Here is a 17570-nt window from a genome sequence, read left to right as displayed (position 1 = left end):
GGTTTGGGAAATAAAGCAGGAAAAAAAAAAAAGATTGGCAACAGTTGTTAGCCCAGGTGCCAATCCTTAAAAAAAAAAAAAAGGCAACAGTTGTTAGCCTAGGTGGCAATCGTTTAAAAAAAAAAAAAAACCGTTTAACACTTCGCTCCCACTCCACACACCTAGCTTGTTCCCTGGTGGTGTGGGTGTGCAGCCCTGGACACTTTCCACGATGTGCAAACACATGCGTGTGTGGACATTCTCTTCCCCAGCACAAATGGAGAACTACACATACTACTCTACCACTGGTTTTCATGTGTATGATGACTTTTTCACAATTTGTTGGTTCTTTTGACTTTACAGTGCTTTCTTTTTTGCAAGTTCTTAATTTGTACGTAATCAAATGTGAAAGTCTTTTCCTTGTTGGTTTCTGATGTGCATGTCACAATTATAAAGGTTTTCCACCTCACCTGGGTTTTCTGGAGCATTTAATGGAGCACATGCCCCCCAAGGGCCACAACAATTTACTAGGATGCAGGAAGAAAATATGTGCATTTAACTTTTATGTAAACAGGGAAGGACATTAAATTTCGTTCACAGTGAGCATGAGGCTTGTCAGGAGTGCCTTCATCCGGTCTGCGTGTCAGGCAGCCCTTTGTCACCTGCGACAGCCCCCAGTCCCACGAGAGGGAGCAGGAGTACCCACCATGGCTGGCCCTTTGCTGTGGGCACTCTGAGTGCACTGCACCTGTGCATGTCCTGTAGGTAGATGCAAGAACCAGCCTGAATGCAGAATCCCGTCACTCTAATGGGACAGGAACTGTACATCATCACAGGTCTGCTTGTCTTGTGACAAAGCACTTCAAAAGATAAACATTTCATACAGGGTCAGCCCCAGTGGCCTGGTGGTTAAGTTTGGTGCTCCACTTTGGCAGCCAAAGTTCGGTTCCCAGGCACAGACCTACAGCATTCATCAGTGGTCATGCTGTGGCGGTGGCTCACATACAAAAAGAGGAAGATTAGCAACAGATGTTAGCTCAGGGCAAATCTTCCTCAGCAAAAAAAAAAAAAGAAAAGAAAAGAAAGAAAGAAATTTAGAATTAGTCTATGATCCTGCAACTCACTTCTGGGTATATACCCAAAAGAATTGAAAGCAAGATCTGCACACCCATCTTCATAGCAGCATTATTCACAATAGCTAAAACAGGGAAGCAACCCAAGTATCCATTGATAGATGAATGGATAAGCAAAATGTGGTATATACGTACTGAATATTATTCAGCCTTAAAAAGCAAGGACATTCTGACATATGCTACAACATGGATGAACCTTGAGGACATTTTGCTAAGTGAAACAAGCCAGTCACAAAAAGACAAATAGTGTACGCATCCACTTCCAAGAGATACTTAGGGTAGTCAAAATCATAGAGACAGAAAGCAGAATGCTGGTTGCCGGGGCCTGGGAGGGGTTACAGCTTAATGGGTATACACAGTTTCAGTTTTACAAGATGAAAGAGTTGTGGAGATGGACAGTGGCGATGGTCGCACAACAATATGAATGTACTTAATGCCACTGAACTGTGCACTTAAAAATGGTTAAGATGAAAAATTTATGTGTATTTTACAATTAAAAAATTTGGACAAAAGTTAAAAAAAAATAAACATTTCACAAATATACATCAGTTTTATAATCAGAAAACAAAAGTTTTTAAGTATCACCTGTATGAAAATGTTGCATGACATAAACTCTCACCTGGCTCAGCCTCATGTCCATCAAAGTGTTTCTCGCTTGGCCGATCTTCCTCATGTCCAGCTCACCTGTGCCAGGTGTCATCAATCCAGGTGTCATTCCACCTGGGTATGGAGTATTCAGTCCACCTGGATAGGGTGTGTTAAGACCTCCAAATTGCTGGAGAGGAAGAAGACAAAACGCTAGCTTGCATTTCCATGTAGAAGAACCTGAAATCCTTCTATCATAGCCTGACATACACCGCTGCACAGACAAGACTCAGCCACAGCACAGCTACTGAACTACAGAAGCAGCTTCTGCAACACCACCCAGAGCCCCCACCACTGGCCCATCGACCAGACTAAAGGAGTCCCATTTGCCTTCTTTTTGGATGCTCACAGTTTGTCGAGGATCCACTGAAGTATGGTTCTCTCCAGTCTGTAAATGTTTGGCAAAGAAACTGTCAGGAACAGGGGTCAGCTTCTCATAGCGCGGGTTCCGCTGGCGTTTGTTTCTGGCATCGCCAACCTCAGGGATGCTAAGCCACTCTTCTTCTGTGACTTCTGCCAACTTCCTCTGGAAACACCGACCCCCGAAAACATTAATTCTCTGGCAGAATTTCACATGCACAAGAAAAATTATGCTCTCCCTGATCCCTAGCCCCCAAATCATCATGCCTTAGGATTTTGAGGCGGAAATGGTTATCTGTTTCTCTTAAAAAAATCAATTTGTTGGATCTGCTCTACTTCACTCAAATGTAAATTTTTCTGTCAAAGCTCAGAGGACACAGTTTAGGAAATCCTATGTACAAATGGAGTTAAAGATACAAAGAAAACAAGCTCCTCTGTCCCGCCTTTCTCAGTGGGGGAGGAGAGGCTTTCTGCACAAATCAACATATACTTAAACATATAAAGGGGGACCTTCTACCATCTGAATCAAATGAAGAGCAAAGTCAGTGAGGTCTCTTCAGTTCCACTCCAGGGCAGTCTGGTTCTCTGCCTGGTAGGTTAAGTACACTAGAAACAGCATGTCATCTATCTGCTTACTTTGAGATCTGAAAACTGTTGTTGGATTTTGGGGCGTTCCATGCGGTATTTCTCAATTTCTTCTTTCTCCCTTTGCTCCCTAGGAAGTAAAATGTGTGCATGCATTAGAAACACTGGATGTTTACTCTGAAAGTCACTTTATTATACTTAAATCACAAAAAAGAATAACTCCACACATTCAAGACCGAAATTAAATATATTTTAAGGTAACAAAGGATACATTCACAAATACAGTAACTCAATTATCTACCACATGAAAATATGCAGAAATTCACCAAAATAAAAACGATTTGTCTTACTCTGACATAAACACCTGCGTTTGAGCACAAGTATACTAATGCTCTAAAACCCTACACAATTCCAAAGGTAGGCCCTTTCTGTGAATGCTCAACTGAGAGGAAAAGCTGAACCATTGTCCTAGTTGCCCACCTGACTCTCTACCTGTCGCTGCTTCCCTCTCTTCCAAGTCAATAGTGCCCCTCCACAAACAACCAGCCCTCTGTCAGCTTTACTGCTCCATCGGCCAGAACTACCGGTCTGTGCCAACCCCCGCACAACTGATCTTCAGGGATGGAGAGTGACTGGGTTAGTGGTAATTTAAAACCAGGTCTAGGGACTTGGAAAAAATCTGCAGGTTAGATTTGAACAAAGAGTAACAGGAAACTGTGACAAAGTACCAACCACATTACGCAAACAAGTTGATATGAACCAAGGAGCTAATACACTCTAACATCGAGATGTACACTTTCCTCTGTAAAGGAAAAGGAAAATATCCGTAGGTAGGAACTGGAATGTATTAAGACAAATCACGTGCTTGGAAAAGACAGACACCTCTCCATAAGCTGGACACAGTCAGGCATCATGGCTCCTAATGCAAAGCAACAGACACAGATGCACTTATCAGGTTTTCTGGCCAAAAATGTTCCACCTGATTTTAATCAAGCCTCAGGCACCAACTTCCACTGCACAGGAAATACTGAGAGCAGAACAAGTTCAAGGACAGCCTGAGGAGACAGGCAGCCATTCCATAATTTGGACCGTTCTACAAAACAACTTATCTCTTCAAAAGGCCAATGTCACGAAAAGGTTAAAAATGGGGGTGCAGGAGTGGTTAGGACACATGATCTGAGGAGTGATTCTGATTGTATCTGGTTTGAAAAAAGCAGTTCTACAATGTTCTGGGGACAAGCAGGGAAATACGGAGGCGGACTGGCTATCAGGTGACGAAGCAGCAGCCTTCACATTGCTGAGCATGACAAAGGTGCTGCTGCGCTGACAAGGGAGACGGACAGCTGAGCTGAGGGCAAACTGGCCCTGACATGACCCAGCAAACACCACCTGCAGATGCGGATGCAACAAGCGTGCAAGCTGTGAACAAGTGTGGAGACTGCCTGGGGGCACGTGTGTGTTTGCTACACTATTCTACTTGTTTGTATGAAAACTTTTCATAATAAAGTTTTTAAAAGCCAACCACTTTTCTAAAACCACTTAATATGACAACTTTCTATACATATCCATGTCATTCAGGTTTTATGAATGAATTCCAGAAGACTAGATTCAAATCTTTAGTATGCAAAACCAGGCACACAATTACTACAAATGTATATTCACACACATCAATTTAATAACAAGCTTTAAAAAAACTCCCCTGAAGAACTATATTTCACTCCTCTAAAATGATCTTGAAAAACAAAAATTCTACATCTACTACAGGAAGTTACAAAATTGTACACATAATGAGCAAGAGAAAAAGGAAAGTGAACCAAAATGTTAACTGTCACTTTCTGGGTTTATGAATAAATGTTATCCTCTTACCTATAGTTAATCTCATTATCCTACAGTCTATAATGAGAATATATTCTTTCTCTGACAAAAAAATGTAACAAACTTACAAAGCAATATAATTTATTATGATTTGCAAGAGTGTGTGTTCACTTTGCATAAGCTTCCCCAGAGCAAGGACAGGAAACGCAGAAAGTCGCCTTACCAATGGGTACACTGAGGCAACATCAACACAAAGACGGGCCAGACCAACCTTCCACGCAAGACCCCCACTAAGGGCCCCACGGAGAAAACATGAGGGCCTTGCTGAAGAGCAGTCTTGCCTTCAACAGGACTCCAAGGACAGACACTCCTTCGCTTGCTGGGGCCTCGCTCCCTGCAGGCTCACTGCAGTCTGCCCCCAGAAGCCCAGCCCGATGCCCCACAGTCCCCGTGGTCATGCCCCAATAGGGAGGTGTGGAACGAGACTCTCAAGGCCCAACGGCCTGCCCAAGAGGATTTAGATGTTCATTCGCCACCCTGAGTTAACTTCCAAATTACTTAACATACATTACTTGACATCACTATGCCCATTTCAAAGATGGGAACCCTGATGTGTACTCAGAACAATCCTCCAAATTTTATCAGTTTCTGGAAAACCAGACAGAGTTCTTAAACTCTCCATCCAGGCCCCAGGCCCAAAGACTCCTCCGCAGCCCAGCATTTACCCAAGTGCGGCTGCCATGGACCAAGACCCAGGCGGCCTCAAAGCTGAGCAGACACACATACTATTCTTGCAACCTTTCTCCAAGTCTGAAATAAGTCAAAACAAAACTTTTTTAAAAAGTTGGATAAACTTTTAAAACGGCAATCATTTGTTTTACCTTCTTTCTTTTCTTCTTTCATCCATCCTTTTATCCAGAGCTGCATAAATAGCATCTGCTTCCTCATCATCTTTCTCGTAGGGCCCACTTGAGAAGAGGCTCCCGGCATAGCCATTAAACTGAGAACCAAACACCACACTTAAGAGGGCCAGCTTTTCCTCCAACACAGTCCCCACCAGCAGAAACAGAGAACAATCCTAGTTGTAAAATGCTTGCTAAACAAGGTTTTTGAATCAGACAAACCCAAACTGAGGGATAAAACTGTCAGTACTCTTCGAAAGTGTCAAGGGCTTGAAGGTGGAGCAGCTCTCCGCATTGGAGGAGAGTCAGAAGACACAACCAAAGGCAACGTGGGATCCTGGAATAGGTCCTGGACCAGAGACAGGACACAGGTGGAAAAACAGGTGTGGAATGCAAATAAGATTACAGATCAGTTAAGAGTGCTGTATCACTTTAATTTTCTGGTTTCAATAACTGAATTAAGATCACGCAAGATGGGGAGAAGCTTGTGAAGGGTATGCAGGGATCCTCCATATTATTTTTGAAGTTCCCTGTAAATTTAAAATTATTTCAGAATTAAATCTTTTTAAAAATCTTTTCCTCTAAGGAAAAGTACCATCTGTTAGAACACATCTGAAGGAAACTTCAATTGCTCAAATACCAGTTAACTAAGAGGGTGAACGCTAAAGCAAAAGAGAGCAAACGTGATCACCAGTTTCACTTTCCGTCTTCAACACGAGAGATCAACCAAGATAAAACACCAATAGAGAGGTGCTAATATCTGCAAGGACATTTCTTTTTTTGTGAGGACAATGGTCCCTGGGCTAACATCTGTGCCCATCTTCCTCTATTTTGTATGTGGGATGCCATCACAGCATGGCTTGATGAGTGGTGTGTAGGTCCATGCCCAGAATCCAAACCTGCAAACCCTGGGCTGCCAAAGCAGAGTACCCAACTTAACCACTATATCACTGGGCCAGCCCCAGGACATCTCTTTTAAAGATTTTATTTTTTTTCCTTATTCCCCCCAAATCTCCCGGTAGATAGTTGTATATTTTTTCTAGTTGTGGGTCCTTCCAGCTGTGGCATGTGGGCTGCCACCTCAGCATGGCCTGATGAGCGGTGCCATGTCCGTGCCCAGGATCCAAACTGGCGAAACCCCGGGCAGCCAACGCAGAGCGTTCGAACTTAACCACTTGGCCACGGGGCTGGCCCCAGGACATCTCCTTTAAAGAGACAACAAAAGTGTACATTTTTGTATTTTTCCTGCTCCCCTCTCACCTGCTGCTAAACATATTCCTTGAATAGCCGAAATATGAAATGTAACAGCCACTCCCAGCCACTCATCACAGATGCCAACAGCACACTGGGTTAACAAGCTGGTCAGCCCTTCTGGAGACTGGCCGGGGAGCCCACCACCAGTCACCTCGTCATAGTTGGTGTCATTCAGATCCTCGTCGTCATCGTCCGCAGCCTGGCTTTTCTTCATCTGGTCCCCGACAGTTCTCTTGCCGGGGGGTGCATGGCGGTCATCCACAGGATCATTTGCATCCCGGGCAGGCCCAATGTCCGACCGGGTGGTAAAGCCAGTGGCACTGCAGAAGACCCCGAGAAGCCCCTTTATCTGGGTGACCTTGTTCCCACGTTCTGCCCTCCACAGTCGTCACTGGACAACCCCTCTTTTTCTAACACCTCTGGGAAACCTCAAAGATCCAGATGGCAGTGAACTACGCACAGCCACGTTCTCTAACATTACTAGCCTGTTCAGGGGAGAAATCTTCTGACCTAACCTGAGGAGGTTACCAAGACTATCTTTTGCCACCCCACATTCTCCTTGAGAGTCACCAGGACATCAGACCTCCCTCCTTCTCAAGCACCAGCCTCCCACTTCCAACAACCTGCTAGTCATCCCCCCCCCAAGACCCAACTTGACCCAATCACACTTCCTCTTCGTGCCTGCCCTGCAGCTGCTCTGGGCTGTCCCAGCTGATGACAGCAGTGCCACCCCAGGCACCATGGCATCAGCTTTGCCTCCCTCTTCCTCCTTCTCCATCCCATCTGTTGCCAAGTTCTACTGAGTCCACCTTCAAAAGCCCTCCTCCCCAGACCATGACTCCCATCACAGCTGGGAACCAAGTTAGCCAGCCCTTCCTGCAGCCTTCCTCCGCTTCGATGCCACTCTGACTGTGGCATTCGGAAGACTTCTGTCTTTCCAGTGCCTGCAGATCTGACCCCTCTGGCCTCCTGCAGCTCCACTCCATTCACTACATGTTCCAGTCGGAGACTCCTTGCTACTCCCTCATCGTCCTCCACGCCAACTGCCCAACACACAAAATGTCAGTTCCTCCTCTAACTTTGGCACATCTCTCCATCCCTAAATCCAGCTCACCTTCTAAACTTGGTCCAATGCCACTCCACAGAGTATTCCCTGATCGCTGGAACCCCAGAGTTCTAAATCTCTTCCTCTTCATGTACTTATTTATGCAAACACCTCATATCTCCTAGTAAACAGCAGGTCCTCTGAAAATAGTGTCAACACCTTAGACTTATGTGTGTCTCACAGATTCTAACATAATACCCCCAACAAGAGAAACCCAATAGTTTTCCTAATCAAATGAATAATCCAACAAATAGGATGTTAACGCCTGCTCATTTATTCAACAACGTGTGGTAGTCATCTGTGAGAGAGGCATACGAGACCCAGTCATAAGCCTCACAGGTGGCATCCCTGCCCCTGGGGAGCTCAGAGTTCGAACAAGCAGCATATCACGACCAACACTATAGGGAAAGAATGAGGCACTACCAGCGGCCACAGAGAGGAACCTAGCCCGGAATATCGGGAAAGGATCATTCATGTTTAAAAGACAGGTTGAGGGGTCTGCCTGGCCTAGGGAGGGTAACCACGGTGTTCCAACCACGTGTCAGTGATGCACTCGCTCGTCAGAGCAGACCAGCAAAATGATGTTATTACCCATCTTACAGACCAGAAAACGGGCCAACCCACAGTTAAACCCCAAATCACACACCTCTTCGGTACAGGCAGAACTCATACTCGCGTCTGTCCTAATCCCAAAGCACTATTCTTCCTACAAGGATTAAGCCAAACTGCCTAGTAGCTTAATTTTTATCATTGTTCTCGTCTTCCTCGTCGCCATCGGCGAGCTACCCTAATCCGGCTGCCTCCCGGGAAGAACTGCGGGCAGTTAGAACGGTCTAGCCCGGGTCGGCACCCTGCGCCTGCGCCTGCCCCTGCCTCGGCCCCGGCCCGGGCCCTTGGCCTCTGCCCCGGGCCCCTGCCCCTACCCCAGACCCAGCCCGGCCCGGTCTCTTCCCCCGGCCCCGGCCCCGGCCCCAAGAGCGCGCGGCCCGCGCCGCCCACCCCAGGCCTCACCCCCGGCCCAGGCCCGGCACGTAGCCGAGCGGCGCGGGCATGCCCAGGAACGGCTTCTTCTTCTTGTTCATGGCGCCGGGGACGACGAAGATCTGGAAGCGAAAGGACGGAGGCCGCAGCCAGAGGCGAAAACCCCGAGACGTCCGCGGTCTCGCCTCACTTCACGGGCTCGGCGTCACCCGCGCCCCGGAAGCAGAGAGCGCGGTCCGCACGAGGCCCCGCCCGCCTTGAATTCCCGAGACGGAAGTTCCGGAAAAGCGTTTTCCGGCGACTTCCGGCGGCGGCTAAGAGGCAGAGATGCGGCAGGCGCATGCGCGGGCACGCCTGTTTGTGGTGAGGCGGGCGGGCGAGGGGGTGACACCATCCTGGGCAGATCATGCGGGAGCTCAAAACAGCCTGGTGCATCCTTGCTTACTACGTGCTCTCGATGCCTTGCCGAGGTGGCCCCCTGTCCGAGCGGGACCCATGGGTCCTCTCCTCTGAGCCTGCCGGGCCGCCAGGGACCCTGCGATGCAGCCCTGGCCGCCCACCCTGCCCTTTAGAGTCGCCCTGGCCCTAGGCAGGCCCTAACGCGTCTGAGCGCAGGTGCACACCTATCCAGTTTCCAGGGTCCGGCTTGTGCAGGTGTATGTGTCGTGATTGCGGGCACATCTGGCTGCATGTGCCTGTGTGCAGACTGCTGCCCTTGCTCTCAGCGCTCAGATGCCTGGCCCCACTTGGGCCACTGTCCCTGTACAGGCCCCAGTCACACCCCCACCAGACCCGGCACATTCCAGTGAGGGTGGGAACTCAGCCCCAACGAGCTAACTGACTAAAAGAAATAAATGCAGCAGATCTATGTAAACAAGTCAGTAGTGGGCGTCGGCAGTCACTGTGCGTTCCCAAAAATCCTTACTGGTGTATCGGTGGACAGGGGTCCAGGTCAGATCACCTGTGCTCGTCTTAGGTGGACATGCATAACTGCACTCTGCACACATTTCTGCATGTCCATGTGCACCTTTGCTCACTCTGCTGTGGGACATGTGCTGGCCCACACACACTCCTAGGAGGAGCACTCAGGCTCCTGGCAGAGCAGGCAAAACTCAGATGGTTGCAATGGCCTTCTGCTGGACCAGGCAGCCCCCAGCCCACCCTAGCACTCCTTACTGAGGTCCTGAAGCAAATGCATTCCTCCTGCCTACTGCAGCCTCCTTGGAGTTTCTCTCTCCTCCCAGTCCCCAGCCACACCTATTTCAATACCACATCCTGGGCACTGAGTCAGATTTGGGGGCTATAGAGGGAAGGGGAAAGACCCTGGTTGTCCTCCTGGAGTTCACAGTGTGGGGGGTAAGAGACGGTCAAACTGGCTTTTCTGGGGAAGCAAGTGCCCATTTGAGGGAGAGACCTCTGGAGAGGTCTGAAGAATGCTGAGTAAAGAAGTGAGTAAATTGGGGTAGGAATGGAGAGGGAAGTGGTTGGGAGAGGGTCTGGCCTTTGACTTGGGCCCCAGTGGGCAGAAGGTCCCAGGAGCAGGTAGGATGCCCGCCTCACCCTGCCACACACACAGAGGGGACGAATGCATCTTTACTTCGCTGGCTCAGAGGCTCCCTCAGGCGCCTGGACCTCCTGTAGGTGCACAGGGTCACTCGTCCTTGGAGGCATGCCCAGGTGCGCACGGACGCCCCCTGCTCTGACACCCTTTGCCTACGCAGACCCGCGCGCCGCCGACACACCTCGCAGCTCCCGGAGCGCGCCTGGCACTGTGGGCTCAGCGGCAGGTGCCTCGCCGCGCAGACTCGCGGGGCGCGGGGACCGGCTCGGGCGCGGGGCCGGTGGGGCGGGGACCGGCTCGGGCGCTGGGACCGGCTCGGGCGCGGGGCCGGCGGGGCGGGGCGGCGGCGCGCGTTCCCCGCCGGCCACACCGGCCGCCCTGCGCCCGGCGAGGGGCGTGTGCGTGGGCCTGGGACCGCGGGCCCCATGTTCACGGAACTGAGGACCAAGCTGAGCCCCCCGCGAGGCCGCGCCGGGGCTGTGCGCGCCGGCTTCGGGGAGCGCCGGGATGTGGACGGTGAGCGGGCCTGGACAGGGGCGGGGGATATCGCGGGCTGGGGGCTCGGGGGCCGAGAGAGACAGGGGCGAGACCTAGCGGACTCCGAGCCGCGGCGGCGCGCAGAGTGCGGGGCGCGTTCTGGGCGAATGGGGTCCCCGGTGTCTTTGTCCCGCGCTGAGGGGGCAGCCTCAGGCCTTGGGGATCAGCGCTCCTTGGCTTGGGGGAGGTGACCGGCTGGGACTCCTGTCCCCAGGGGGCACCACCCTGTGATCACTTCTTCCTTCGCGTGGAAAAAACCCTCCCCAGCCCTTGCAGTGGGGCCGAGAGTGGGCTGAGGCCATAGTCAGGCTCGGATGCCCCCGCCCCATTTCCTACTGGAATTGTGACGTTAGAGTTGGGAGGGAGGGAGGACCGGTGGACAGACGGACGGACGGACAGAGATCCCTCCCCTAGTGCGGGCAGGAAATGGGCGGGGCCCGGCTGGCCCGGGACAGGTGCGGCGCGGAGAGGCGGCTGACTGGTCCTCCCGAAACTGCGCGCTCCCGCTCCTGCCGGGCCTCCCGCGGGGCGAGGCCTCGTGACCCGGCTGCCTGTACCCTGAAAGGTGGCGGCCTAGAATAAGTCTTCTTTCGCCGTACTAGAGGCCACTTGGGGCGACGGCCACACTGGCCACACCCTCTCTGACGCTAGACCTGAAATTTAGTCACCTGGGTCATCCAGATTCCAGAAAGTTGCAAGAATGGGGAGGGGGTGCTAAGTCGGAGGAATGTTATGGGGTTTCCCTCATTCCTGAGACCTCCTGGGCACATGGCCAGAACCTGCCCTCAGTGGGGGTTGGGGGCTGTGTCCACGGGAGGGACTCTCTCACTCTGTTGGGGTGGGGGGCAAGGGCTAGGGGCTCAGAACCTGATCCTGCCTGCTGAGTCAGGGCCTGGATGCTATAAAGACGGGGGCAAGCCTGGGTGCAGCTTCCAGTCTCTCCCCAGGGTTCTATTGACTTGTGGACACCACTCAGAGCCTCCATTCATCCACTCACAATATTTCCGGGCAGCTTCTGTGCATCAAGACCTCTGGAAGGTCTTGGGAGAGGCCCATCCAGGTGTCTGCCCTCCCTGACTCTTGTCAGCAACGAGCCCAGAAATGACGGTAAAACTAAAACTTGACGAGAGTGATGAAGTTGGTGTGGGAAGAGAGAGCAGAAGGCATCACCATGGGTCCCCGGGGCACATGGCTGCACCCTGCATACCTGTGCTAAGCAGCCCATGCCCGCAGGACCCTGACACAGGAGCTGTCCTAGGCCGGGGTCCCTGTGGGAGGTGGGGAGCAGGGATCCTTGTTGTTGGCTTGCCCAGAGTTCAGGCCTCTTGGAGATGAGTCACAGCTAGTGAGCACAGAAATGCAGCAGCCAAGCCTCAAACACCAGGTACGGCTGCAGAGACTGAGTGCCTTCAACAAGGATGGGCAGTGCACCCAGAGGTGCCTCTCCACCACACAGGGCCTCCCAGGATATTGGGGACACTGTTTCCTCGAAGGCAGGTCCTATGTGTATGCCCTGGTCTGGTGGGGCATGTACCAGCCCAAGGCAAGGGTGAAGTCAAGGCTGTCCCAGGAGGGCCCCTGGCCTGGCTGCAAGTCTTAGGCCCCCTGGGGACACATCCTCTCTCTAATCTAAGCAGAATCCATCCTGTTCCCCAAAGCACAGACTGTGGACTCGGAGGGGAAAGGTGTTTCCAGTTCTTCATCTTGGCTGGGTGGGGTCTTCAAGACAGCTCTTACACTCTTCCTTCTGCCTTTGGGGGCTTGGGAACCTCTAAATGGGAAAGTGGAAGGGAGATGGGCTGAGCAGGGAGCTGCTCACAGGGAGAGGAACCTCTGGCCTTGCCCTTGACCACTCTGACCAGCCACCCCTGCTCTACAGCCACTGCCCACTTCAGCTTCTGCCGGACCCTCCTGGAGCACACAGTGTCGGCAGAGAGCATCCCCTGCCACCTGCCTAGGACGCCAGGCACCAGCCTCACCTGGCATGACTCCCGCAGCCAGAGGGCAGCTGGCGACCGGCCAGTCAAGCTCCTGCAGCAGCCTGGCACAGAGGCCCCCCAGGTACCCACCCACTGTACCCACCTCAGATCCTGCCCTCCCCATGACCTCACTCCACCTGCCACCCCTCTCCCCTGCAGGGCCGGCTGTACGCTGAGCACTATGGCCTGTACCACACGAGTCCCTCACTGGGTGGCCTGACGAGGCCTGTGGTCCTGTGGAGTCAGCAGGACGTCTGCAAGTGGCTCAAGAAGCACTGTCCCCACAACTACCTCGTCTACGTGGAGGCCTTCTCCCAACACGCCATCACGGGTGCCTCTCTGGGGGGCTGAGGGTGGGGAGGGTGCAGGGCTCCCCAGGAGAGCTCCTTCCCCACACCCAGCCTGCCTTTGTTTCTCTTGCTGTTTCCCTCTCTTCTGCTTCCTCCTGAGCCAACCTCTCCTTCCAGGTCTTTGTCTCTTTGCAGAATCTTTCCTTGTCTCTCCCAGTCGTTGATTCTGTCTTCATCCAGCTGTTCTCTGCTCTGTCTCTATCCATCCTTATCTTTCCTCTTCCCCTCTCCCTGCTTTCCCTGTCTCTCTGAATTTCTGTCCGTCTCTCCCCCCACAGTCCTCTGTCTCCCTCTCTTTCTCTGTCTTTGAGTCTCTCCGTGTTGTCCCTCTCCCCCTTCTCTCTCTCTCTCTGCCTTGGCTCTTGATAGTCCCTGGGTGCTGACCTCGGCTTGACCCCTCTCCCCTCCCTCTCAGGCCGGGCGCTGCTGCGGCTGAACGCAGAGAAGCTGCAGCGGATGGGGCTGGCGCAGGAGGCGCAGCGGCAGGAGGTGCTGCAGCAGGTGCTGCGCCTGCAGGTGCGCGAGGAGGGGCGGAGCCTGCAGCTGCTCAGCCAAGGTCAGTGGGAGGAACCAGCAGTGCCAGAGCCACTAGAGAGGTCTGGGGGGCTGGGCTGCAAGGCCCCTGAGCATAGGGTGGGTAGGTTGACCTCAGGAGGGTGGCTGTGGGACCCCAGTAAGGGCCATCTTGCACCCAGGACAGAGCGGATGATGCCAGAGATCCCCGCCCCTCCTCACCCCCATCCACCCCATAGCTTCCTTCGGAAACGTGTCGTAGCTGCTGCCTGAGGCTTGAACCCCAGACCCCAGCACTGTGACCGGAGCCCGGGACAAGGATGAGGCAGCGCCGGCTGAGCAGCCCCTCTCAGACCCTGCAAGAGGCCCCAAGGGCTAAGCCCAGCCCAGTGGACAGGTGGGATCAGGATTGCCACCTCCAGCCACTTCTGATTGTGCACTCTGGGCTGTGCCTGGGATTGGGTGGCCGGGGGCTGCTTGAACATGGCCCCTCCTCCCAGGACCTGAGCCCAAGCCCACTGCCGGGTGCTGCTGGCAGCATTCGGGGCAGCCACCTGGAGCCAGAGCAGGGTTTGGATGTCCCCCCAGACTCCCAAGGAGTGTGTTTATTTATATTTCCTTCACCCACCTAGATGTCCGTGCCCCATTGCCAGCTGAGTCACACGTCCTCTGGGCATCCTGCCCTCTCCCAGGGTGAGAGAGGTCTGTCTGTCGGCCCACTCCACTCGTCTAGTTCTACACCCTCCCCCTGCACCTAGAGTACTGCCCACACGGGGTAAACTGCCAGGGCTCCCTTCAGCGTGCACCCCTCCTCTGCCTCCGCCCAGGCCCAGCAGGCCCAACCAACAGCCAGATAATCCGCATCGGCATCCGCCCTGCCAGGCACTGTGCCAAGCACTCATTACTTATGAAACCCTCCCCATGCCGCCTCTATTCATGGGAACAGAGGCGAGAGAGGTCCTGGGATTGCCTAAGTGCCCAAGCCCTAACATGGCACAAGGAGGACTGCATGCCCAGTGCCCCACACTAGGCTCCAGCATGTCTTGCCCTTAGTTTGGGAAAGTCTCCCTCCTCCTGGGATCACAGAGACTATCTTTGAGGCAGTCATGGGGGGGCATTCCCACTGCCCTTTTCCCAGGAAAACCTGGATTCACACAAGAACCTGTCCTGAGGGCTGCACCCCCCACGCCTGCCCACCAGAGACCTAGCTGGCACCTGAGCCACCACTCCGTGGACCTGAGGCCCCAAGGTTTGGGGCTAGTGCTGCCCAGGACAGTAAGGGTGGTCCTGGCAGCTCCTAAGCTCCTGCTCCTCTGCCCTGCCAGCCCCCGAGGGGAGTCTGAAAATCTCAAGGATAGATGAGACTGCACCCCCAGCCCCTGCTCTGTACCCTGAGCTGGCCTTGGGAAGGGAGGCTGGTCATTGTGGTGGAATTGGAACAACTGACCTGGTGCCCCCCATCTGTATGCCCCCCGACCAGAAGACCCCTTGTCCATTGTGGCTACCATAAGTGTCCCAGCCAGCCCACACCATCACGACGCTGTCCTCCTCAGAGGGCCCTTCCCGCCCCTGCCCCTTCCTCCCCCTTTGTCTTGTCCGCCCACGTGCTCCTGTGTCGTCTCCCTGGTTTTGCGCTCACTTTTTTATATTCTGACAAAAAGACCAGAAATAAACCTGGTTCTCAAATGCCCCAAGTGTGGTGTCCGTGTCCAGCGCCCACCAACCAGCCTTGTAGGGGTGGGCAGAGCCCTGGGGGGGCCCCTGGTCCTGGAAGCCCCGTGCCTGGCCCAGCTGCCTCCAGCTGGGGCCACCAGGGGGCAGTGGTGTCACATCCTAGTGGGGCACTGGTGGGGACAAGAGGCTGCCTGGAAATGGCTATGGACTGCACCTGGATGCATGGACACAGGTATGTCAGGTTCCTGGGGCTGCTGTAACAAATGACCACAACTGGGAGGCTTGACACACACAAACTGATTCTCTCAAGTTCTGCAGGCTAAGTCTGAAATCCAGCAGGCCCACACTCCCTCTAGGGGCTGAGGGAAGAATCCTTCCTTGCCTCTCCCAGCTTCTGGTGGTGGCCCCAGGGGCTCCTGGGCTCATGGACACATCACCCCGTCCCGGCCTCCATGGTCATGTCGCCTTCTGTCTGTGTCAGATCTCCTTACAAAGACAATTGTCACTGGATTCAGGGCCCACCTGGATAATCCAGGATGATCTCCTCCTCTCAATATCCTTAACTTAATCACACCCTTTTCTAAATAAGGTCCCACTCACAGGTTTCAGGAGTTTGGCGTGGCTATCTTTTAGGGGCCTCCATTGAGCGCCCCTCCTCCCACAGGGCAATGTCCTGACATAAGAAACACAGGTCACGGGACATGCCCTGACACACACAGAAGCCATTCACACAAATAGTAACACAGAGGCATAAAACGACCAGGCTGGCCCCACAGAAACTAACACTCAGAGACACAATGACACCAGCAACCAGACCCACAACACACCCCCACACAGTGTCCCAGACAAACAATGACCCCTTAACGTACAGAAACACACGGGGCACAGCACACCCCATACACAAACACATATGAGATCACGCAATGCCCTGACATCCAGACATGCTGTAGCCTGGACACCACTTGCTAAGACCCAGACAGCCCCCACACCCTATGTCCAGCCACCTGGACTCTAGCATACAGATAGGCATCCTCCTCACATAGTGCAGGACACAGGGACATACCCTGACACTGTGATGTCCAAACAGGACACTGCCTGACACACATGGTCACTCAGACACCTCCCAAGAGACATTGACGTGTCACATATGTGGACATGCAGACTTAAATGGGGAAGGTGACGACCTTGGGTGGACCTCAGAGTACACACATTGACCCCCCTCCAGAAATCCTGCCTGTGCTGTCCCCAGAGTAGGCACAGTCAACAAGAGAAGGCATTCCCTCTTCCTCCTGGGGTCACGTAGGCCTCTTTCTGGCTCTGATTTCCCAGGGAAGGACCGACTGACAGACCCCTCCACAGAGGGCCCCCACCCTGCCTCTGCCTCTGAGTGAGCACTTTGTGCTGGCCTTGAGAGAAGTGGATCCCAAAGGTCCCTGTGAGGAGAGGCCACCCCCAAATCTGCCCACACCTTTTGTGCCCTGCCCTCAAGCAGTGCAGCCCAGCCTGCTCCAGGGTGGACAGAGGAGGTGGAGGGGCTACGGGGGTGCGGGGTGGGGAGGCGGGAAGGAGGTGCACCTTGTAACTCCCTTTTCCAACTAGCACTCCCTCCCCTGTATCATTCATCACAAGTCTGGCAGCGTTGGTGCCCTATCTCCCCCAGACCTGATACCAGTGTCCCCGCAGAGGGCTGGGCTCTGGAGCACGGAGGGGCAAGGCACTGGCCGCTGGTCTAGGACCCCATCCCCAAAGCAGACGTAGGCTGGTCCTGTGGACAGTTACCCCAGGAAAGCCCACGACCTCAAACTGCCCGGGCGCCGCAAGGAGCCGGGCAGTCCCGTGAGGGTGGCCACAGGGCTAGCTGGAAGAGAGGCCACAAGCTGCTCTGCAGGTCCCGGGCCCCCGGGGCCCAGGAGATCAGGGACCCGGTATAGACATCTGGTCGCTTCAATCCCTTTGCACTGGGCTTGGGGCAGTACCCAGGGCCCCTATCGTGCCTCAGTTTACCCCACTGCCTGAAAAAAGCCTCCCGCCCTATGGGCGGCGCAACTGGCCACTTTGCACTGGAACTGGGCACACGGAGGACACCGACCCGGGACCGGGCGAGCAGGCCGGCCCGCGGGGCCCCCTCCTCTCGACCCGTCCCTCCCCATCGCGGAGCGGCGGCGGGAATACCGCGAGAGTTCGCCCCCTCCCCCCC

The 17570-nt window shown here is 53.8% G+C and overlaps 2 protein-coding genes across 3 annotated transcripts in view; one reads left to right on the top strand and one right to left on the bottom strand.

Moving 5' to 3' along the window:
- The window catches only part of PRPF6 (pre-mRNA processing factor 6), a 46487-nt gene extending 37491 nt beyond the window's left edge, over window positions 1-8996 (bottom strand). The window contains exons 1-6 of one of the 2 annotated variants that reach the window (XR_006891051.1): window positions 8790-8996; window positions 6825-6993; window positions 5399-5517; window positions 2754-2832; window positions 2107-2283; window positions 1732-1887 (exon numbers count right to left, since the gene is read on the bottom strand). Coding sequence is in view for 1 of the 2 variants with exons in the window: in XM_046678521.1 (XP_046534477.1) it covers window positions 1732-1887; window positions 2107-2283; window positions 2754-2832; window positions 5399-5517; window positions 6825-6993; window positions 8790-8860 (771 nt within the window). In the remaining variant the exon portion in view is untranslated. The remainder of the gene's footprint in view (window positions 1-1731; window positions 1888-2106; window positions 2284-2753; window positions 2833-5398; window positions 5518-6824; window positions 6994-8789) is intronic. The other variant, XM_046678521.1, reaches the window with a different exon arrangement.
- A 1483-nt stretch (window positions 8997-10479) lies between these two features.
- Window positions 10480-15388, top strand: SAMD10 (sterile alpha motif domain containing 10). The gene is made up of 5 exons (XM_046678140.1): window positions 10480-10836; window positions 12737-12918; window positions 12996-13167; window positions 13602-13742; window positions 13939-15388. The coding sequence occupies exons 1-5, from the start codon at window positions 10746-10748 to the stop codon at window positions 13959-13961; spliced, it is 609 nt and encodes a 202-aa protein (XP_046534096.1). The 5' UTR covers window positions 10480-10745; the 3' UTR covers window positions 13962-15388.
- Window positions 15389-17570: the final 2182 nt, after the last annotated feature.

The sequence above is a fragment of the Equus quagga genome, chromosome 12 (assembly GCF_021613505.1).
Source record: "Equus quagga isolate Etosha38 chromosome 12, UCLA_HA_Equagga_1.0, whole genome shotgun sequence".
Lineage (NCBI taxonomy): Eukaryota > Metazoa > Chordata > Mammalia > Perissodactyla > Equidae > Equus > Equus quagga.
Note: the sequence above shows the minus strand (reverse complement) of the source record. Positions and strands in the feature narration are given on the sequence as shown.